Source organism: Convolutriloba macropyga, chromosome 14 (genome assembly GCF_964194025.1).
Source record: "Convolutriloba macropyga chromosome 14, txConMacr16.3, whole genome shotgun sequence".
Lineage (NCBI taxonomy): Eukaryota > Metazoa > Xenacoelomorpha > Acoela > Convolutidae > Convolutriloba > Convolutriloba macropyga.
The window spans coordinates 45015136-45038986 of NC_134481.1; the positions used below are offsets into that span (position 1 = coordinate 45015136).

The following is a 23851-nucleotide window of genomic DNA, read 5'->3' on the forward strand; positions in this document are numbered from 1 at the left end:
TATATTAGTCCTGTCGGTCTTTTTTATGCGATTTTTCGCTTGACCGATTTTTCGTCTGACGTTTTTGACTTTTCGTCCTCAAAAACGGGAAACAGATAGCGCCTAGCAGGCATTAAGTGCTCTTAGAGCCTTTCAGCTCTGTTTCAGCTCAGACTATTTTGGAGACTTATAGTTATGATGTGAAGGGCAGTTCTTAGAGGTTAAAGACACCCCCGCTGTTGACTCCCCCCCCCCCCCCCACCACTATTGCCCCCCCCGTGGCTACGTTCGAACAACCGATCGCTAAAAACACGCAAATTTATACTAATTTTCACAATTTTTTTCAAGCTTTTTGAAAATTTTTGTCATTTTTTGAGTTTTTCAGCCCTAGGTGTCAAGGAACCTTGTCTAGGGTTTTATAGTAGGTTACTGCATAGTTTCTAGTAGTAGTGGCATGGTTTCAACTTTTTAAATCACTATTTTTAGCCTTTTTTTTGACAAAACGTGCAAATTTTTTCAATTTTTGACATTAATTTTTCATTATTCATGTCTTTCCAGACACAGGGGCCAAAAACCGTCCTTCAGGTTTTGATGTTAAGTTACTGAAAATATTTTGTTTTCCGTGTGAAAGCTTTCATGTTTTAATATGACAGATTTTAGCGATTTTATTTTAATGAAACTTGCATTTTTTCAAGGTTTTTGAAAATTTTTGTCATTTTATAGGTTTCTCCAGCCTCAAGAGCCACATAAACTTGTCTAGTGTTTGATGCATAGCTTCTAGATGTAATGGAATGTTTTTCAGGATTTTAATATCAGCAATTTTTTAAAAAAATATTTGCAATTTTTTAAAGTTTTTAAATCTTTTCGAATTTTTTATCATTTTTTCCGACACCAGGGTCCTAGGTGCCTTATCATCATCCAAGGCTTGATGATAAGCGATTGCATTGTTTCTAGAGTTATTGGAATGGTTATCAATATTTCAATGACTCCAGCTTTTGCAATTTTTTGATAAAATTTAATGTTCAAATTTTCGGATAATTTTTATCATGTTCCAAGTTTATGGTTCTCAATGACCCACTGAAACAATTTCAGGCTTAAAATAGGGATACTGGATAGTCTCTTGAGACAATGGAATGTTTTTGAATGTTTTAATATCTTGAATTTTAGCAAGATTTTGTTAAAATTTGCGATTGTTTTCAAATTTTTTGATTATTTTGGTCCTTTTCTGAGTTTAGCGATCATTACTGGCCAACGAAGCTTTTCAAGTCTTTCAGATGGATTACCTGACATAACTCCAGAGAGAAAAAATATTTTTGAACATTTTCACTGTAAAATCCGGAAGCTTTTTTTTGAAATTTTGCAATACTTTGCAAATTTTTAAAATATCAGTTTTTTATTTGTTTTTTTTTTACTAAAAAGGCTAGAAAACTGAAAGATTTTGAGTCAAATCAAGCTAAAACTGGCCTCACTAAACCGTGGCTAGCTGCTGATGAAGTCAACCACTCGCTGGTCGTTTGAGAGCAATTCGCCCGACGTTAGTCGGTTGTGTTTGTGTTCTAAAATTGCTGCTACTAGATTAAAAGACCGTAAACTCGGTAAAGAGAAAAGGCTTGCTTTACAAATTTTTTGAGCATAAACAACCGTTACAATATTCACTTGTGCTTGAAATCAAAAGAATGAATAAAAATACATAAATCAGTTAAAAAAAATGCTTTTCGTTGATTATTAATTCAACAACTACTTTTGCGAACAGATAGTCGGATATCATCACTTGATTGGTTGTGGATAGAGCTGCTCTTAAAAAAGTTATTAATTTTCTACAATTATATTCCTCTATATCTGTCCTATTGTCATTACCACTGTTTTTTTCTTCTAATGTATCGGTGAAAGAATGCAAGCGCTTTGACATCATTATTTCTTAGTGGATCAGCAGGTGCGCCGAGGTCAAAAAAATTTTTTTCTGAATATGGATTAATTTTGTTATCGAATATCAGAAAGTTTAATCTGTAGTTTCGTAATAGTTATTATCTGTTATTTACAACTCTTAAAAGCAGTGTTGCAAACAAGTAACCGAAAAATTATCTTTCCCTTGCTTTCCTCGAAAGAAATCATAAAATAAACAATTTGTTCACAAACTATCACCAATTATGCTTACGCAGGCCTCCAAGATAATAATTTTTTCCCGAGTTGCTGAAAGTAGGCCAAAATTTTCATTACTCACATAGTACCCAAAAATATGCCTAACGTAATACACTTAGGCACCAAAAACCTATGGCTATGTTCACCATCATTTCTTCGAAATGGAGAGTAAGATCCCCACAAATGTAAAAAAACATTTATCAGAGATCTGGAAACCTCACTGGAACGCATCAGAGTGGCTGACGACTTTCTCTTGCTAGATGGATGCATTTTTCAGACGTATAGCCAGACACTCTAGATGGAGTTGTCTCATGAAATGCTGCAAAAAGACTTAGTTTGAAGACAAAAAGCCAGTGTTTTCAATCTGAATAGTATAATATTATGCTGCAAAAGCTCTTCTGTGTTTTCCAGGATGTGGTTTTTATTTATGACACTAGACTTCACATCTTCAGCGATGGGACTGTGCGAGTTTTACGATGAAGTGTAACAAATTTCTAGATACATAATAAAATTGAGTTCGATCGCTAATGTTTTGAAGTGCAATGCACCCAGATGGACGGAAATTGCTTGCTTGGTGTCCAATTAAGCTTAGCCGTTTAGGTTATTTGGAAATTCTGCGAAAATAAGAAAAATGTATTTCCGTGATTTCAACAAAATAATGCTCCGGCGTATAAGTCAAAGATTGGCAATTTCTGCAAGGACGCGAGTGGCCAGTACATAGTCTGGATTTGAAGCTAATTGAAATTCTATGGGAGGTTTTGAATAACCAGTTTCTGAAATTTGGAATGAAATTCATGCTGATGTGAAAATAGCTAAAAGCATTATGACGCGTTGCTAGAGAACTGTTTTGAACTCAAAATGTTACTTAATTTGTTGTTTCTGACGTTCTTTAAAATCTTCAGGTGTACGTAGCTTTTTGGTACCTTGGTGAGCAAAAATTTTGATCTTTTGAATTTCGCTAAGTGAAGGGAAGCTGAACTAGATGTGCGATACATATGATGCTGCAACCCTTTTGTCCTTTATCGTTGGTTTTCTTGTAATCCCTCATTACCTAGGCATCTATCTGTTTTTTCTGTGATTTTAAAATTCTTTCGTTGAATTGAAAATTGGGTCGTTCCGTAAAATCGGTTGGGAACGTTGTTTAGTTTTAAAATTTTTTTGTTTAGTTTTTCCCCCCTCATTGTCAAGGATTTTAGTTGTCAAGGATTTTAGCCAACGCACTTGGCATTTAGGCGATTCTGAGAAGCTAATTGGTCAAATTTTGTTTTGAAGTACTGACGTGACGCAATTAGCTTCCCCTGAAGTTCAAAGCACGGCCTCTTATCCTGTTATTCTAACGGCAGCATAATGCATGGTACGATTTTCGACTTAGTTTCCGCTTTCTTTCTTCGTAATTGTTTCACATGCCTTGAGGTATATATATTCGGTTTTAAACTTTCTCTTTTCTTTTTTTAATTGTCTTTGTTGAAATTTTGTCCGCCTCGCAATATTTTTTGTTGAAAATTTTTCCAGGTGCCATTTTGATAATTTGTATCACAATGAAATGGCTTCTACCGTTGAAATTAACAAAATGGGGGGGGGGGGGAGGGGGTGTTCTATTGAGCTTGACTATAATATTAAAATTTAATGGGTGCCCGTTTTTCGGAAATTACTTTGTTTATTTCATCAATCGCAAAAATAAGGCCCTTTAATGAAAAGAAAATTTATAGTTAAAGCCTTTATTGAGAAGATTTTGCATAGTTGTTCTTTTAACTAGCAGTTTTATTATTAAACAAAATAATGAATTTAGTGACTTCTGGTTAGCTGTGGAATTTCAGTAACGTACCACCCCTTCTGTGTGTGAATACACACTTGTTTGCTTTTAACTTTGAGGTCTTTTGTGTGCTCACAGAATATGTTACCGCTCCAAACAATATCGTAGCTGCAATTTTTGTAGTGCATTGGTTTTGTTGTATTTAGAGTCAAGATCAGCTTATAAGGAGATGGTGAATGTTTACGCCAGCCTGTTAGAAGTTGGAAAACTCCGCGTGGACAAACTTTATTATCCCTTTTAACTTTGTCGGATGTGAGAAAATGGCGAACACTTCAAGTTATTCAATCGGTTTTATTCTTGCATTTATAGTTATTTTCTCGTGGCTTATAGATTGCCATGCTTTATCATATCACCAAAATTCAACATTTCGACGAGCTGTGGATGGTCGCCGCAACGAGCGCTACGCCAGGGACGCGGCAGCACGAAGGCGACAGATCCGAAGTGCGGGCGGTGGGGTGAACTCGGATTGGGATCCGGCGGTACATGATCCTGAAATGGGTGACAAGAACGCAGGAGAATTGCACCAGACGGAGGATGCTCGAAAACAGGTCATGTTTGAAACTTCGCAAGTCCTCGACACTCTGCTGCAAGATTACGATAACCGTCTCCGGCCATCTTTTGGAGGTAACATCTATAGGCTCCCCCCCCCCACCCCACCCCCTCACTGTGGAACATTAAACATTTGCAATTGACTCGTTTACATCTTTAGAGAAGTTTGTAGCATTTGCTTTAGTCATGTTGGTCTTTTTATGCTATTTTTTGTCGACCGATTTTTCAATTTGCCACTCGTCAAATGACTTTTTTCTTGACATCTTGATATGCGCGTGTTAAATTTCTCTCATTCAGAATTTCCGCAAGATGTATGAGCAATATTTTACCTCTATAAAATGTTTGTTTCAACAGGCTGCAGGAAATATGCAAAATAGTAACCATTTGTTTTTGAAAAATAAAGAACTGAAATTTTTTTATTTAATTGATTTTCATGCTCAGTTGCTTTTGTCCTTTTCAGTCAGGGCTAGAAATTGGTAGTACTAAACAATATCATGCTCCTACAAATATTGAAATTGTTTTTTATCTTTGACGGTATTGGTTTTAATGGTATTTTGTCTTTGCTTATCAATTTGAACCGATTCAGACAAATTTTGACTGAGACTCCAAAAACCCTACTTGATAAGTTTGATAAAATTGAAAAGTGCAAATATAGTCACTATAGCCGTGTCTTGTATTCTTAAAAACTGAAAACAATTGTGTTTCTTAAGTAGAGCATTATTGCTCTAAAAGTTGACAATATTTTTTACCCCTGGCATATCGATTTTATGCAAAACTTTGTTAAAAAAGTAGCACAAAAATAAAACAAGGAAGCTTGGTAATGTGAGTTTGCTCATGATGTTCCGACCCCGCTCATTCATATCCGTGACTTAATTGTCTACCAAATGAGGAAGAGATGGAAAACGTTCTAAAATTCTGATATTGTTCGAAATTAATTGGAATTTTTAAAAAATAGCTCAAACCACTAAACAAAGTAAATAATGCATCATAGAGGGCTAACAGAACGTGCCATTGAAGAGGCCAAGAGATAAGACAAAAAACAAAATCAATTTAGAAAAAAATCATTAATTACGACCAAACCTCAATGTCAATCTATTTTTTAACAAGAACAACTTAATATCAAAGTCAAAATAGCAAAAGATAAGAGCTAAACTGGACAAATTGGATTGTTTTTCAGCAGAGGAGATGTGGGACCTGTCATTGAACAGGATTAATGTGTAGACAATTAAAAAACAAAAAGTTAGAAATACGTTTATATTAAAAAGCAATTTATTTCAGTGTCATGAAAACAATTAGCTATCAACATTAAATCGCTTCATTTATACATGCATAGGAGACCATCGAGATCTGTCATAATCCACATTGTATACAACTTCGAAAGGAACAAATTTTGTGAGAATACGGTATCGAAGCCTTTAAAAGCATAATCTATTTACAAAAAACATCAAATATAACTAATTGCGTTATATTCAAACGCAGAATTTATGTGATATTTGAATTATTATTGTAACAATCGGAGAAGACAGCAAATAAAAACCTACAAATTTGAAAATGTCAAATTAAAAAAGGTTACAAAAACTCGTAGGACGCTTTTCGATTTATTTGAAAGAGGATGCGAAATCTTTCTTTGCTAAGACTACGCTATAATGTGATATAAATAAGACGAAAAGAGTTAAATCTCCGAAAACCAGTTACTTCTTGAATTTCTTTAAAGTTTCTTTAAATTTCGTTCCATAAGTCGTAGCGAGCTCAAGAATACAACTATTCAGATTAGCTTTTAATGCATATTTGAAGTCAATTGCACATGTCTTTACTCGGACCAAGTCCAAAAACTACAAATAATGAATACAGACAACCCAAAATACAGGCAGAACAACAAGTTTTAAGACAAAAAAACAAAAAGTTGCTTGCTGAATTTATAATGGTTGTTCGTTAGTTTCATTTGCATGTAAATTTAATCCGTCAAAAAATCCATTTTGAAATTTTTCTGGTCTATAATTAATATGAAAAAAAGAAAAAAAGGCAAAATTCAAAACAGACAGCACCACTTTACAATCCGAATAATTTTTCAATTGAAAAATTCCATAATTAGACCAAATTTGGTCTTACTATTGCTGCTCGTCCATTAAAAGTTTAATCGTTTCAAATTTTACTGAAATAGCTATTTCGACAAACCAAATGTAAATATATGAAATATAAATGATGATTTTCGTTCAATTTTTGAGTAAGATCAACAAATATCAACATATCAACTGAAAGCCTTAAACAGTTTCACTAATAGCTCCCTAGATAGCGAAAAAGACTGATTAATTTTGCTAGTCCTATTACTACAAAATAACAACAAATGCTAGCAAAACTCAAGAATTCATGAAAAAACTAGATCACCTTGTTGGAGCCATAAAAGAGGCGCTTTTTTAATGAAAAGAATGAATTTTCGTTGGGCCTCAGTTGTATGTCACTGAGACAAAAATAATGCAAAATTTTTTTAAAAAAGGATAGAGCTAAAATACAATCCGAGTTCTTTTCCTTGCAAAAATCTGGCCTTTCTATCGCTCAGCTGGTTCTAAAAATGTCATTTTTCAAAATATAGCTAATTAGTTTTTCTAGCAAACGAAAATAATAATATATCAAGATCAATTGATGCAATTTTGAAAAATATCATTTTGAATTTGGGAAAGACCGCTAAATTTTTAGTTCCAGAGCACTTTCTTAGGAACTAGAGGTACAAATAGTCCTAATCCGAGAATCGTGTGAGCAATTTGTATAAATGCAATACCAAAAAACTTGGACATAGTGGGTTAGTGGGATGATATTTTGGGCCATTTTTCATAAAAAATGAAAAATAATGCTGAATTTTTAAGAAAATTTAGCCAAAATTTTTGCTAAAACAGTTGGTTCGAGCAATTCACACTTTCTTTTGTCTGTAAACGTATAGCAAAAAGAGACTATTGTTCCATGGTTTTTAATTATTTTTGCAAAATTTGTCAAAATTTCTGCAAAAATTACGAAAAATGTTAACAAAACAACGGAAGTGAACCTAAAGTTCACATCAACCTTAAACCTTCATAAATCCTTGGAAAAAGCGAAATTCATTTTTTCATTTAATGTTCTACACTAACTACGCTCTGCGGTGAATATATCGATCGGTCGGCGAAAATTGACGGAACGAAAAAACAGTTGAGCATATAGTTCTTCCCCCACTAAAGTGGGTCGGAACAAAAAAACGTATGAATGTTTTTCATGTACTGTAGCCAAGTATTATTATCAGACAACAAAAACTACTGAAAGAATGTTTTTTTTAGAAAATAGTTCATGAACTATTTGATATGAAAAACAACAATAATTTTGAAAAGCAAAATCTATTTCGAAGTGAAAATATTGGCGAGAAGTTTACTTAGCTCTGCAAGTCTAGTCACAACATTCAATTCAAAAATTGAAGAGCTACCTAAAAGATAAGTTTGAGAGTTTTTCGAAAGATACCTCCGTAAACTCTCTTGAGCCAAAACATCTATTCACAAGCTAATTGTGGCGTACGAATCAGAAAGATTGGGCTCACTCAGAAGAGCTGTCCAAAACTCAAAAAGTTTAATATTTTTGAGAGTTCATTGGTATCTTTTCCGTTTTGCACCCCCTCACCCAGCTTAGTGGGTGCATATTATTTTCACCCCCCAGACGCGCATGCCATATTTTTATATAATTGTTTACTATGTAATGGCACGTGCTCTGTAACTTCGGGAGCATAACGAACTGGGGGGCACAAACGGAAAAGATCCTTTTCTTTCTTGCTCTAACTAGGTTGTGATCTTTTTGGCCTAATTTTTTGTTCCCTTAGGGTAATTTCGGAAAATCATGTATTAGCGTCTAAATTATTTACTTAGCGGACAGCTATGTCAACGATACCGTCAAACAGTTCTGAATGGAAAATGAAATCTATATCAGGCTCGAATAGGAGAGTTTTCGTTTCCTTATAGTTCTTTAATAGCTCTAAGAAAAATATGGGAGGGTTGTTTGTTTGGCCAGTATGTGTTTTGGACCTAACTGAGAACAAGAAGTGCTGCATATGTGCAATAAAAGTGGTTTTGGAGGCTTGCCTGCAAATCCACGGACAAAATTTTAACTCCAAAAACCAAAATTTATACAGTTTAACTTGCTAAAATCTAATCCGGATTTCCTTTCCTTTCCTTTCCTTTTTTTTATACAGAACACTTGATTTTCAGTGAAAGATATTGGCTACCATGCTATCGAGTGTATTTCATTGGGCTTCTCGGGTTTTCGTTTTTGGATTTTGTTTTTCGTAGATAGGCAGTATCTTTTGAATGCCTTCAAGGTGGAGTATATTGTGTTATTAAGTTATGGAATGCGTCAAACTTTTTCTTCTAAGGCGCAAGTTGTTTTAGCCCAACTGAAATGTTTTTCCAACGAAAATAAACGAGTACTCGAGCTTTTATTTTTTTGTTTGATTCTGTTTTTTGTGTGAAAGGTGTTTTGTTTGCATAGAGTGCTCATCAAAGTATTTCACTGCATTTTTCATTAAAACGGAGTCAGCATTCACTGTTATAAAGCTCAAGTTGGGCGTTACCTTATATTGATTGCAATGAAGTCAATTTCTGTCGTTTTGAGATTTAGACTGGTTGATCAAAATCATGTGCTATTTTTTAAAGTTCTCAAAATTTTTACTTTGGAAGTTTTTAGTTTTTTTCCTATTTATTGGTATCATCACTTAACAAGCTACGCTGACTATTTAATAGCATTGCGAAGACCATACAGTTTAATCACAACGTTCATCAGTCTTGATTTGTTTTTCAATATTCTTTTTTTCTGAGTTAGATTGTATTCTGATAAGTTTAAGAACTGTCATGGGTAACTTAATAGCCTTGGTTATCAAACTCTTTTAAGCCAACAGAAAGCACTATCAGCGCCAGTAGAAGTTTGAAATTTGTGATTTTATTGTTTTCATGTTTGTTGCCAATATTTTTGCAACCTTCAAGACTATTATAATGGTTCAAAAACCGCCAAAATTGCAGCATGAACTTTGACGCTTTTTTCCAGTAACTTGAAACCTAGACGTACTCTTATAATAAAAAGAATTGACTACATGAATGTTCTGAAACGGGAAAGCTTAAATGGAAAGTTTGTTCTTTTGAGTGACGTGTATATGTTTGTTGTGATTACTGTAGGGGTGAGTAATATTCGAATGCATGCACTTGCAAAGTTTGTTGCTAACGAAGGTTGCAAGAAAAAGGCATATTCTCATATGCATTCTCTTACAAGAATCTTGCAGGACTTTTAAAAGATTGCAGTACTTATAATTACTTCTATCAGCCTCCGACTTTTGTCCTATTGTGACAGGTCCTCCAGTCCAGGTGAATGTGACGTTGCATGTGGACAGTCTGGGTCCAATCAGTGAAACTGAGATGTGTTATCGGGTGGACTTTGCATTCAGACAGTATTGGAAAGACGAGAGACTCACATTCGAGACATCTATGAACCAGGACATCACTCTATCCCATGAATTCCTAGGAAAAATTTGGCTGCCTGGTAGGTCAATATCCAATCTCAGAGTCCCCCCCCCCCCACCCTTCACCCCATCCAGACATCATTTGACCCCCCACTCGCATGAAATAAATTCTGACAAAACGAAATTCCTACTTTATGGAAAACATCAAACGTAAAATCAGAGTAAAATAATTAGCGAAGTGATCAATAGAGTCAAATAGCTTGACGTTATATTGGACGATAAATTTTGTGAATTGTGAATATGCCAATATTCCCAGAAATTGTGTACCTTAAAAAATTATTTCTAATTACATTACATTTAGTTCGTGTTCTGTACGCAGTATTACTTCAACAATCAACACAAATTTAATTTAAAAAATTCAGAAAAAGTAAATTGAGCAGTGCTTGACGTTTAGTCTGGCCATGCAAAACTAATAAATAAATGAAAACTTGCATTTAGGTTTTTAGAGAATAAGTATAGGAAACATATACAGACGTTAAATTAAAAATGAAAGACTGCATTTGGTATTAATAGATGGTTCCATCGAGAAATCAGGTTTAGAGTACGGAAAAGGACACTCAAATCTTGACTAATTGCTCTCGTAGAGAAGCAATTATTGTAAACGTGTGTCTTTTTTTATGCAAAATTTTCGCTTGACCGTTTTGACTTTTCGAGTGACTTTTACGCCCTTTACTTTCTGCGTTTTGCGTGATCTAAAATTCTCTCTCAAAATCACTATTTCAAGCAGCTGAACTCAATTGGCGGCAATTTAATACTCAAAGTCAAATGAAAATTGCGCCGAAACTGGTGCCATTTTATTTTTAAATCTTAATAGTGGTATATATTAACCTATAATGTGGTTATTTGAAGCCCACTATTAAACTTCTTAGTCCCATTCCCATTTAGGCTCCCCTCCCCACCCCCGACTGAAGCAGGCTGCAATTGATTAGAGCTCTCACTAGTCGTACGAGAGCAATTCTTCCGACATTTAGTTGGTTATGTTTGTGATTTCCAAGAATTTTTTGGACTGCGAGCATCGAAGCATTATGTGGCAAAAGTCAATTTTAATTTTTCGTGAATATTGTTTACTGAACCGAGTGCAAATGTACTACAATAATGTAAGTTGGCGAGCACACAAATTCATTTTTAAATATTTTCAATTTAATATGTCTACGATATAATATTATAAATTTTATCATAACTTAATAGTGTGTGCACTCTGCGTTTATGACATTTTCCGTCATTTTTCGAGTAATGATGGGGGAAATCAGTGTTTTTTATTGGCGAAAAAGCCAACTTGGGGAATATTTTTTTTTCATATGTCTTCTTTTGCTCAAACATTGAGAAGATTGGTTGAGACTTAACTGTATTACAATTATAGCATTACAATAATAATTGTATTGCAATTATAGCTTGATTTTGAACAATTCGGATGGAAATATGCTCATAATGATCTGTGCTCTTAGTAAACTTTTTTTAAGAAAATCATTGCATATATTCCTTAAAATTCCAAGTGTTGTGACTCTAATGAAATTGCTGATAATATACATGTGTTTTTTTCTACGACTTTGTAATAATAATGGTGTAGTGTGTTAATTTCCCATTTTAAGAGAGTATTTATAAAATTTATGCCGAATCCCCTGGAGAGATAAGACAGAACTAATTTCCGCCTGTTGCCTCTATCTTTTTTCTCCTTTTCTTTCTTTCTTTTTCTCTCTTTCTCCCTTTCTCTTTCTCATTCTCTTCGAACTAGGTCATATTTTCCCTCAATACCATTTCTATTTCCAGAAGTAAGCTAGCACAGTTAGGCCACAAGAATTATGCATAGTTAATTGGTTAGTTAAAATTTTTGAGCCAGCTTCAGAGACTTTTTTCACTACCACTCAAACTGACCATTTAAAATTTGATTTTCTTGTTGGTTTATTGTAATGGTTTTTACTGCCTTTTAGACTAAACAGATCTTCTTCGACAAAAACAGGCATTTGTTTGTTCGCTCAAGCTTGTAAAAATCAAGCAGTTCATTCACAACGGGGAAAAATTACGGCTTTCTGCTACAATGATGTTCAGTTTCAATAGAATTTTTACCTTCATTTATTGTGTGCAAGTATTTAAAACTGAACTAAATTTGAACTAAAAATGTCAGGAAGAGTAGACATTCAAAGTGAAGATTCTAGTTCTAACTGAGCCACCGTCTCGACTTCATGACTATATCATGACAAAAGTGGTTTTGTTAAAAAGATGACACTTGCAAAATGTTTGCTTTCGTGTCCATATATGTGCTTTTGAACAAGTTGGAGCAGAATTTTAAATTGGTTAGTATTGGAGTGCATGCTGCGCCCGCAAAAAGAGAAGTTATCGACGTTAGGGGGCCCAAAATTGAGAACCTTTCCGTTATAAACACCCGCCGCGCCCCACAAAATTATAACCCCCGCCCGTCCTCATGTTATATTTGCTGTAACGGGGGGGGGACTATGCTTTATGACTTCTGAGATGGGGGCTATAATGGGAATGACTAAAAATGTGACATATTTCTACATAACAAATATAAATGACGGTCACATCCTGCATTTATTGGTTGTGGTATCTTTTCCGTATATGACAGCTAAGTGGGTTTTTGTTACAGCTTACATAATGGTTCTCTGTGTGTTCTCTGTAACTGGGGGTGCATAACGTACGGGGGGGGGGGGGGGGCAGAAAGGGAAAAGATCTTGGTTACCAATGTACTTTTAAAGATCTAGCAAGCGAAAAATTTAATTGCCTGTCTTTGCGGAAAATCAGTGAGAAGGCGTGGCGAAGATTGTTCCAAAATTAACCTTAAAATTGATACAAGTTGGAAAAATGTGTTGCTGTGAACAAATCATTGGATCATTTTGGCCGTTTTATAACTTTACATCGGAAAGAGAGAGTTGTTTTTGTATATCGATTTGCAAAGAGTTCTTTAGCTAAGAATTTTCTTACCATAGAGGTTGACCTGGGGTCTTTCCCATTATAGCCCCTCCATGAAATTATAGCCCGCCATTATTATGGTTTATTTACCATAATGGGGGGGGGGTCTTTGGGTTAACTGACCACTAAGCTGAGGTTTTAACGACGTCTATGGTTATTGTTTTGTCCTCAAACAAACTGAAAACCGTTACCCATTCATTTGTTGCTTATGGATGACATGACATGGCTTTGGCTAGTATTTTGAGGTATAATAGAACAAAATTGTACTTAAGTAAATTCAACTTTAACTGTTTTTATTATTTGAATTTAAAGCATAAAAACGGACATCTCTATTTTCCTTTGAATCAAAAAGCTAATCAGTATAGGACAAAATATAAGCAAAAGATCAAAGTCGATTTAGGTCATTAGAGTGAAGATAATAGAAAAAAAAGTATATTTTTGTTTTCTTTCTTTTCCCAAGTAGTTGCATTTTCTGTTATGTTTTAAATGTCCCTTAAAGAACCACATGTGCAATGCTGCCGTTAAAGTTTGTCCCTAAAACTAGATGGCAGACTTAATAGCTAGGGGACACTTTCGCGCAGAAATCCGGAAGAAAAATGAAAGATTTTCATATTTCTAAACAATTCTGATTTTATGCTTTCAAATTTTTCCTTGCTGAAAATTATACTGTGGACTTCGTCACATTTTTCTAATGTGGAAATATATATGATAGTCATTGGAAGCATCAGGAACAATCAAAGGACTTAACAATTAAAATAGTGTATTTTTTGAAAAAATATATTTTTTCTTGCTCTCCAGCATTACCAAGCAAACCGAACCTGAGAAATTAACTGCAATTTACTATATTGTTTTAAAGTTTTTATATAAGAGATCAACGAAAAACGAAAATGATCGGGACCAATTGCTCTCGTTAGGGAGAAATAAAGACGGCTTTATCCAATCGTCAGAGTTTAAATGACACCAGAGTAACTTCATCTCGGTTGTTAGTCGACAATTCAATGTAGGCTTATTAAGTCTTATTAATTGCTCTCAAACAAAGTTTGTAGCAATTATATTAGTCCTGTTGGTCTTTTTTATGCGATTTTTCGCTTGATCGATTTTTCGTCTGACCCATTTGACTTTTCGTCCTCAATAACGGGTTAAACAGGAAGCGCCCAGCGGGCATTAAGTTATCATAGAGCGTTTCAGCACACCAATCTCCAAGTATGCGATTCACAGAAACTGTTTATGGAGACTTATACTTATGGTGTGAAGGGCGTCCCCCCACTTCACCCGCTCCCAATCCCCCTGCAAATTCTCCAAGCAGTAAGGGTCCCGTGCAGCCCCCTCCCACCGTTGCCCCGTTGTTTCTCAAAAAGTTTCCCTTTATGCTTTCGTCAGAGAGCTTTCCCCCTTTTTGCTGTGAAAAACTGATGTCCAATGAGATAACATTGCTAAGCTAATATCAATTAGAGCTTAGCAAAATAACGGTGACTTTTTCAAGCGTTACAGAAGTGTTTGAAGTAGATCAAAATTAATCTAGCCTTGATTCTTGGCATTGGCGAATTTGCTATCTAGTTTGAACCAGTAATCAAAACAGAAAAATTGCAATAATTGCAAGTAATCTTTTGAGTTTTTGAGTTTTTGAAAAGCTGTAAATATTGAAGTCTAAACTGTAAGTACTTGAGAAGTGGGGAGAACTTCATTTGCTCAGGCACTCCAGAAAAACCACTCAACAGAAGTTAAATCTTCCAATCACGAGTGTTTGTTCTTACCTGACCACAGTGGGTGGAGAGAACAATTGACAAAAAAGACCCACTTCATGTGTTAAATGAAATGTACTACACCGATGTGATTCATTAAACTGTTGATTTGTTGAGTTGATGACCATCGTTATTATAACCAATGTAATCCTTCAAATGCAGTTTATAGTAGAAAAATACTCTTTCAATTACATAAGGAAACTTCTATCTACGAGGCTCCGATCGGCTGGGGTAGATTCATTAGAAACGCTTTATGCCCCTGAATAACGGCGAATGAGTGTGTCGAGTCGATCCGATCTCTTCTGTTCTAATCCATCCTCCGGCTTTTTAAAGACCCTATAAATGCCACGGCGGGGGGGGGGGGTAATGCTAGATCATAAGCCGTGGGTTATAAGCGGGTGGGGAGTGGGGTGAGGTGGCATGCGATAGATCAGCTAGGTTATTAGCTATAACTATTGTATGTTTGTATAGATACCTATTTCCCGGAATCGTTGTCTGCTAACAAGCACAGTGTCATGGTTCCCAATATTCTGCTGCGTCTCTCCCCAGATGGAACTGTTCTCTATTCCTCAAGAGTTACTGTCATTGGAAAGTGTCCCATGAATCTAGAAAATTTCCCTATGGACACACAGGTTAATACTATTTCATTGCCATTTTAGAACACTTCTTATCCAGAACCATATATCTGAAAACATTATACTATCTAGAACCATTAATATGTTGAACTATTATTACATAAAACCATTAATATCATGAATTGCCTCTCTATTGAATTTTTTTAAGAACCTATACTAACTTGCACTGCGAACCGCCGCTATCTACAACCATTAATTTTAACAACCATTGCTATCTTGTACTTTTAATGATTATAATATTTGCCGTTCCTTACATGCCTTATATTGGCTAACAGATGGTTCAATTTACTTCACAATTTCTAAATCATTTTGCTACTACACAACTGCAAAATCATTAATAGCAATGCTTTTTGAAAAAAATACTTCGATATGAGAAAATTTGTTGGAAAGTCGTTTTAAAAGCGGCTGAAAGCGGGGAACGTTTCAGGCGGGGAACGTTTCATAGTAAACGTAAATATACTAACAAAAACCTCACTAGATGTAACTGTGTTTGGCATAGAAATATTATGCTATAATTGTTTGTTTTAATGGAAAATTGCTTGACGCTTTTGAGCTTTTGTTCCAGAATATTCTTTAACTTTTTGAGCGACCTTTTGAAACTTAATTCTTTATTTTTGTGTTGAGTGATCTAAGTTGTTCTCGTTCTGAAATAAAGATCGTTGGTTTAAGTGATTGTGAGCGAAAGAACATCAATGTCTTTGTGGCTGAGGGGTTAAGATGCCAGGCTGAAAATCTGGAGGTCCCGGTTGGAAACCCAGTGGGGAAGTCTTTTTTGCACAAATAAAATTTTTCTAAGCTACGCCCCCTCTAAATTAAATTGCCCCCGTCTCGAGATGAATTCATCCGATGTTAGCCGGTTTGTTTTAAATAATGGTTTTTATTTTCTCGATCATTAGTAACCATTACAGCCCGTACAAAATTATAGGAAAAGTACAACTTTCTAGTGTTCGTGCTGCCACATATTTTTTGATATATAATTTAGATATTAAAAAGGTTTCTCGAAAAAATTTTTTTATTTGTAATATGGTTTTTTATTTGCAGCTTCTTTAAACTAAATTTGAACAATTGAATCATTTAATATTATTCGCTGAAGTTGGAGGTTTATCTAAAAAACTGAAAAGTGCTCTAATTTTTAATTGCTCTCAAACGAAGTTTGTAGCAATTATATTAGTCCTGTCGGTCTTATGCGATTTTTCGCTTGATCGATTGTTCGTCTGACGCTTTTGACTTTTCGTCCTCAAAAACGGGATAAACAGGTAGCGCCCAGCGGGCATTAAGTGCTCTTAGAGCCTTTCAGCTCTGTTTCAGCTCAAACTGCTTTGTAGACTTATACTTATGGTATGAAGGGCGGTTCTTAGAGGTTGAGACACCCCCCCCCCACCGCGCTGTTGCCCCCTCCCTAACCCAGTGTTGCCCCCATCAGCCCCCGGTGCACCCCCCCCCCCACCCCCGTGGCTAGCTACTGACGAAGCCAACCGCTCGCCGGTCGTTTGAGAGCAATTCGCCCGACGTTAGTCGGCTCTGTTTCTTTTATTGGTGAAGAACTGATGAAAAAGAAAGAAGTTAACATAACTAGTTGTGTTCTCATAGTTGATGTTAGATAGTGGAATACGAAAATGGAAGAAGGACATTTTTGTAGTACCAAAGTAATTAAGCTTTGTTTTCGTATTTGACAAAGTTTAGGTTCCAAAATATTTCTTTTTGAATACCCGCTGCATTTTTACTTGTTATTTAAACCGATTATTGTGAGCGTGGGTGTCTTTTTATGCAAAATTCTTTCCTGACCGTTTTATTCTAGAAGATTCTATCGATTTCACTTATAAGTAACTTTTTCACGCTTGACTTCTTGATTTTTACTTGACATATATTGCTCTAATTCAGAAATTGAGTCTGCCGTTAAAACAAAATCAATTTTGCACCCCAAATAAATTTCTAGGCTACAGCCCCCTCTGAACTAAATTGCTCCGCCTGTCTTTCGGGAGCCTTGAACAATTTCGAGTGGAAAGTCGGAACTATCTGTGCGAAAGCACAGTTGCGCGAGCTTCTTTTCGTCTTATTTCTTTGATGATAGTTTTTTTGTGCCATATACCTGAAAACCCACTGTTTGAGGCAGAATTTGAAAGATCTGAGGGTTAATATTTTATGTCAGTTTGCTAACCTTGTTTATAAGTCAAGTCGTTGCCTGATTTTCGTTCCCTTGTAAATATCCTAAATTTGTATTGATCCGTGCAAAATTCATTGCTTTAGGCTTGTGTCTAGACTGTAAGATTATATCGATTAAAATTTGGCGTTAATGTGAAAATTGAATCCTCATAGCTAGGGAAAATTTTGGGCATTTTGAGTGTTTTCGCCTTAAATTTTCTCAAATTGAGCGTGTCCAAATCGGAAACAGTTATGTTAAAATTTATGAGATGTGAATTTTTTATATTAATTTTCTAAGCTGACTTTTGTTAGAGAATATTATTCATGTGTAAGTTTGGATCAATTCCGGACTAAACTCAGAATATTATATGATCACTTGGATTTTAATCAGAATATTATACGATATTTTTTATAAAATAATTTCAGCTTGAACATATTTTCTCTGATATAATACGATATAATGCTATGTCCCAAATGAAACTATAAAATTATCTCTTTAAAACATCATTGTAGGACTTCTTTTGAAATTTAAAATGAACTCTTTGTTTGTCAAATGAAGCTGAATTGTTGGTCAAAGGATTCTGTTTGCTTTTGAAACTGACTATTTTGTGGTCAACTATAGAATGGGACGTTTAAAAGCAGATGATAAGAAAGCAGGTGTTTGATTACTGATTAAAGCATAAAATTTCTAGCTCAAACTTCAAGCTAATCGTGGCTTAACTGTGATATCCTTATCTAGATGTACATGACCAAAGCTGAGCTCTTATAAGTTGGTTTTTGTGAGCTTGACCTGTAAGAGACTTTTTAAAAGAAATTTTTTTAAAGGTTGTCTTAAAACAGAGATTACTGGAAAGTATGCTGGAATTTGATCGAGATCTAGGTTGGAGAAAGGAAATAAAATATCTTTTTGTAAAAATGGGGTGGCAGACGAGCAATCTATCAAATTGAAAGTTCCTTTCCTGTTGAAACCAAAATGGAAGAAACTGATTAAGGCTTTGATACTGAGTCATTTTCAATATAGTGTTGTTGTGCTCAACGGAATTAAATTCTTTCTATTTTTTGAAAAAAACAGCCTAATTTCGCTATAAAATCTTGTTTGACTCCTCTCATCACCTAAAAATGGCAGATTGAGTATAATGGTATTGCGTATAATGGCATTTGGTAAAATTGTTCTGGATCAAAATTCCGTTTGTGCCCACCCCATAACGTACTGAGGGGGAGGGGGGTCACAAACGGAAAGATCCATTGTCCTGACACCATTATTTCCAGCTTGTGCAATTTAACTCTTGGTTAACAGATTATTCTAAGAAAATTACAATGAATCATAATGAAGATTTGGCTGTTCTTAAAACAACGTTGCGCTCTCTTCAGATACTGTTTAACCACTTAACTAAGTAAGTTTTATACTGCGTCAGTGCTAAAATGTAATCTGTAGTATATTGCGTCAGTGCTGAAATGTCTGAGACGACTAACAAAGATTTTTTCTAATTTACTTTTTTCAGGAACAAAATTTAAATTCAAAATTCAATTTTTTCCCTTTTTTTGAGTATTTTTTAAGCTAAATAACGTTAAATGGAAAAGTATCAAAGCAGGAGAAACATTTGTAGAGGACAGCAATGAATTGCAACAATGCAAATGCACTGCAAATGCATTTTAGACAGGCAATGTTTGTGAGGGGGGGGGGGGGGGGTGGGTGGGTAGGGCTAGTGGGTTGCTGGGTTGAATGAGTGAGGGGTGCTGAGGTTGAACAACCTTCAATTAGAAGTGGCCTGGGGTGAACTGGCATGGGGTTTCTTCTGGAATTGGAAGTGGATTTGTGAAGGGGGCGGGCAGGAATAAATTTAAAGTTTGTCCTGTCGTGTGCTGTGCATAAATTTGTGGCTACTTATTAGGAGCTGTTAAGAAGCAGTCTGTATTTAATAAACGCCACGTGGACACCTATAACTACATGAGCTGGGTTGGTAACTTGGGGGGGGGGGGGGGGGGGGGGGTGGATGAATTCGTGCGCGTTCTCTGTTAGACAGTGCTGTTTTTTGTTCTTGCGTGTTTTGCAAACGACGGTTCTCTCTCTATCTCTCATTCTATTTATCTCCTCGACTGACAGACATGAATAAACGTGTCTTGTTTGGAGTGAAAAACGACAGTGACGTTTTTCTTCCTTCTATTATGTCTTCCAAGTCCAATAAAATGCTTATAAATCGAGACAGTCCAATGTGTGCGTTAATTAGAAATAAATTGAATAAATACCTACTTCGCTCTCTGCGGTCAACATTTTCAATATTGGTTTAACTAAATGTACAACAGATTGTGGCTGTTTGTAAGAGTTTTAAGTCAGCAAGTTTCACTGGTCAAAACTTCTCTGATCAAATGCTACTTTTACTGTTTTTAATCAATGTGCAACCTAACTAGTCGAGATTTGGGTCTGGAAATAATGATAACCAGAAATGCCACTATCCAGTATATTAATTGTTTTTAGAGAGGAAAATGTCAATATAGCTTGTTATTAAGACTTAGACTTTTGAAAGAACCCTTAAATGTGTTCTAAATTATAAGATATTATTGCTTTCTGACTCAGTGTCATATGTGAGAAGAAATTTAAATTTTCCCATTTGCTTCAGGACAGTTTAATATACCAAAGCAGATTAACTGTATAATAAATGGAAATTATTAATTGCTTTTATGAAGTTAGTAGCATTCAATTGGGGGGTCATGTTGGTCTTGTTTGCTTTGTCTGCGATCAATTTCATTTTTTTTATTTTTAATAGCCGCCCTCATCTTCTCAGCCGGCTATTATAGCGCTCCTATTTTTTTATTACAATTCAAAGAATTTGAATTGTATTGGGGCGCTGTCTTTTTTTAAAGCTCTGTTCACACATTTTCATGATTTTTGAAGTCAAATTGGAGTAGTGATTTTGGTCACGCCGAAACAAGAAATGGAGCGAAAAAGCGAGTGGTTTTGCGGCGTGAATTTTTTTCGCTCTAATTTTAAAGTAGAGTGAGAAAACGGTGTTTGAACAAAAATTCGGTTTCTCGGTAGTGATTTTTTATTCACATGCGGCAATTTCACTTTGATTTTCTGTTTTTTCGATTTTTTGGATCGGATTTTTTTTTCTAAATTGTTTTTCCAAACCATTCATAGTCCGTTCTAGGTCTAGTTTTCTGTTTAGTCAATGAAAATTCTTTGAATTGTACGTCAGGACTTGTCCTGCTATGTTTTTTTTAAGATCTGTTCACACATTTTCATGAGTTTTGAAGTCAAATTGGAGTAGTGATTTTGGTCACGCCGAAACAGGAAATGGAGCGAAAAGCGAGTGGTTTTGCGGCGTGAATTTTTTTCGCTCTAATTTTGAAGTAGAGTGAGAAAACGGTGTTTGAACAAAAATTCGGTTTCTCGGTAGTGATTTTTTGTTCACATGCGGCAATTTCACTCTGATTTTTACTGTTTTTTTCGATTTTTTGGATCGGATTTTTTCTAAATGGTTTTCCCAATCCATTCACAGCTCATTCTAGGCCTAATTTTTTGCTTGAATTAAATTTTAATTTCTCGCTAGTGGTGTTTTTGTTCACATGCGGCATTTTGACATTGATTTTCTGTTTTTATTCGTATTTTTTGATCTGATTTTTTAAAAAATGGTTTTCTCAATTCACTCATAGTCCATTGTAAGTCTAGTTTTTCTGTTTAGTCAATGAAAATTCTTTGAATTGTACGTCAGGACTTGTCCTGCTATGTTTTTTTACTTCGTCGAACTTTTTTTCGCTTTACCCATTTTGCCGCTTTTTCAACATTTTGTGTGAAATCTTGTTGACTTCTCTAGGCTAGTTTCACTCTTCTGTCGTTCTGCTTAAATTCCTTTTAAACAGCAGCTGCTCAGCAAAGCAATTCAAAATGAAGAGAGTCAGTATAAAAAATCAAAGTCAGAAATAGAAACGGGATAAACCCATAAAGCCCATTTTGAGATGCCCGGTACTTGAACTTTGTTCTCATAAGTTTTAGTTACTATCTATAATGCTTATTGGTATTGATACTAGACCCTGTAGCATCTCACTGAGAGACAGGAGTATGTTAAAGTACGAAATGACATCAAAATAAATCGCACTTAAAATGTTTTTATACAAAAATCAATTTTTGTTGATATTTTCTTTTCTTTCAATCCCAATAGAGTTATCGGAATCAACGGCGGCTATTTTCCGGAAATCTGCCGGGTATGTTAATAATTTTTTTGCTCTCGAACAAAATTTGAAGCAAAGCAATTATTGTTAACGTATCTGTCTCTTCTTATGCGATTTTTTCTAAAACTTTTTAGCCAGGACATTTTAGCACATTCTTTTGCTCGCTTGAGATATTTAAGTTGTCGTCGCTTGAGATATTTAAGGCGGCATTCAACTCCCCAGTCCCGCTTTTATACTCGTCCCTTGAGGATAGCTGCCCTGTCATTAAGCTGCCAGCTAAAGCCAAACCCTCGCCTGTCGTTTGAGAACAATTCGTTCGACGGTAATCGGTTTGTTTTTAATAGCCGCCCTCATCATCTCAGCCGGCTATTATAGCGCTCCTATTTTTTACAATTCAAAGAATTTGAATTGTATTGGTGCGCTGTGTTTTTTTTAAGATGTGTTCACACATTTTTCAATGACTTTGATCTTTCAAAACGGGATAAACAGGTAAAGCCCAGCGGGCATTAAGTTTCATTAGAGGCCCAAAGTGGGATTTAGTAGTCCTTCAAGTGCTTATAGTGGTGCAGCTGCTGGGATGGCCTTAGTTTAAGGTTAAATAGTCAATTTTAGGAGTTTTTGCGCTCAAAATGGTGCAATTTTTCATGTTTTTTTTCTAATTTTTTCATTTGATTAGTCTTAAGTTGAAGTTTTTAAGAGTTGAAGGCCTTTTGCGAGACAAATTTGCTTGTTATGACCATTTTATGAGCTATATGTTTTGGTACTACAAACACAAACACGCAAAATAATACTAATTTTTGCAATTTTTTTTCAGGTTTTTTGAAAATTTTTGTCATTTCTTTTAGTTTTTTTAGCCCTAGGTGTCAAGAAACCTCCCCTAGGGTTTGATAAAATGTTAGATAATAGATTACTGCTTAGTTTCTAGTGTTAATGGAATGGTTTTCATGTTTCTGCCATCATGAATTTTAGCATTTTTTGACAAAACTTGTAATTTTTTTTCATATTTTTTGTCATTATTCAAGTTGCTGAGTCCCAGGGGCCAAAAAATAATAAGTTGAATAATAAGTTACTGAAAAGTTTCTAGTTGCCTGGGATAGATTTCAACTTTTGAATATTACAAATTCTAGCAATTTTTTTGACAAAATTCGCATTTTTTCAGATTTTCGAAAATTTTCGTCATTTTTTCAGTATTTCCAGTTTCTGGGACGAGCAATCTCAAATCAATCTCATTTGAGGTTTGTTGATAGGGCACTGCATTGTTTCTAGTAACAATGGAATGGTTTTTAACATTTCAATGTCTCGAATTTTCGAATTTTTTGATAAAATCTGCAATTTTTTCTGGGCTTCCTAAAGTTTTTGTCAGTTTTTGATATTCGTCATTTCTCAATTGCAAAAAAACATATTCCACGATCTGATAAAAAATTTATAGGGAACCTAATAGGGCACTGCATTGTTTCTAGTAACAATGGAATGGTTTTTAACATTTCAATGTCTCGAATTTTTGAATTTTTTGATAAAATCTGCAATTTTTTCTGGGCTTCCTAAAGTTTTTGTCAGTTTTTGATATTCGTCATTTCTCAAGTGCAAAAAAACATATTCCACGATCTGATAAAAAACTTTTAGGGAACCTAATAGGGCACTGTATTGTTTCTAGTAACAATGGAATGGTTTTTAACATTCCAATGTCTCGAATTTTTGAAATTTTTGATAAAATCTGCAATTTTTTTGGGCTTCCTAAAGTTTTTGTCAGTTTTTGATATTCGTCATTTCTCAAGTGCAAAAAAAACATATTCCACGATCTGGTAAAAAAAAATATTGCATGATTTTTAGTTTCAATGGATTTGTTTCAACATTTTAACCTTCAACTTTTTGAAGTTTTTTGATAAAATTTGCAATTTTTTTCAAGATTTTCAAAACATTTGTTTATTATTTTTTTCTTACCGCAGTAGCCAGTTAACCTCATCCAGGGTTTGATATTATGCTATTAAATGGTTGCTAGGGACAATTGAATGGCTTTCAACATTTTAATAGAACGAAATTCTATTTTTGAAGTTCGTAAGTTTTTCTAAAATTATTGCCTATTGATTTATGAGCCAGTGAATTTATTAAAGCTTGGAATTAGGTTACTGGATAGCTTCTAGAGACACGGAAAAGAATATGAACATATTTATGTCACGATTTTCAGCAACATTTTATAATTTGCAATTGATTTCTTTTTTTTCTAAATTTTTTGTTCATT

The 23851-nt window shown here is 34.8% G+C and overlaps 1 protein-coding gene and 1 long non-coding RNA gene across 4 annotated transcripts in view; one reads left to right on the forward strand and one right to left on the reverse strand.

Moving 5' to 3' along the window:
* The window catches only part of LOC142353304 (uncharacterized), a 168706-nt gene extending 151188 nt beyond the window's left edge, over window positions 1-17518 (reverse strand). Inside the window, exons 1-3 of the long non-coding RNA XR_012761042.1 lie at window positions 17459-17518; window positions 15141-15270; window positions 9794-9996 (exon numbers count right to left, since the gene is read on the reverse strand). This is a non-coding gene — a long non-coding RNA (uncharacterized LOC142353304). The remainder of the gene's footprint in view (window positions 1-9793; window positions 9997-15140; window positions 15271-17458) is intronic.
* LOC142353301 (gamma-aminobutyric acid receptor subunit rho-2-like) overlaps window positions 1-23851 on the forward strand; it is a 108250-nt gene that overhangs the window by 54523 nt on the left and 29876 nt on the right. For all 3 annotated transcript variants that reach the window (XM_075405533.1, XM_075405532.1, XM_075405534.1), the window contains exons 2-4: window positions 4078-4555; window positions 9830-10018; window positions 15137-15297. In XM_075405533.1, the coding sequence (XP_075261648.1) occupies window positions 4192-4555; window positions 9830-10018; window positions 15137-15297 (714 nt within the window). In that variant the 5' untranslated portion in view covers window positions 4078-4191. The remainder of the gene's footprint in view (window positions 1-4077; window positions 4556-9829; window positions 10019-15136; window positions 15298-23851) is intronic.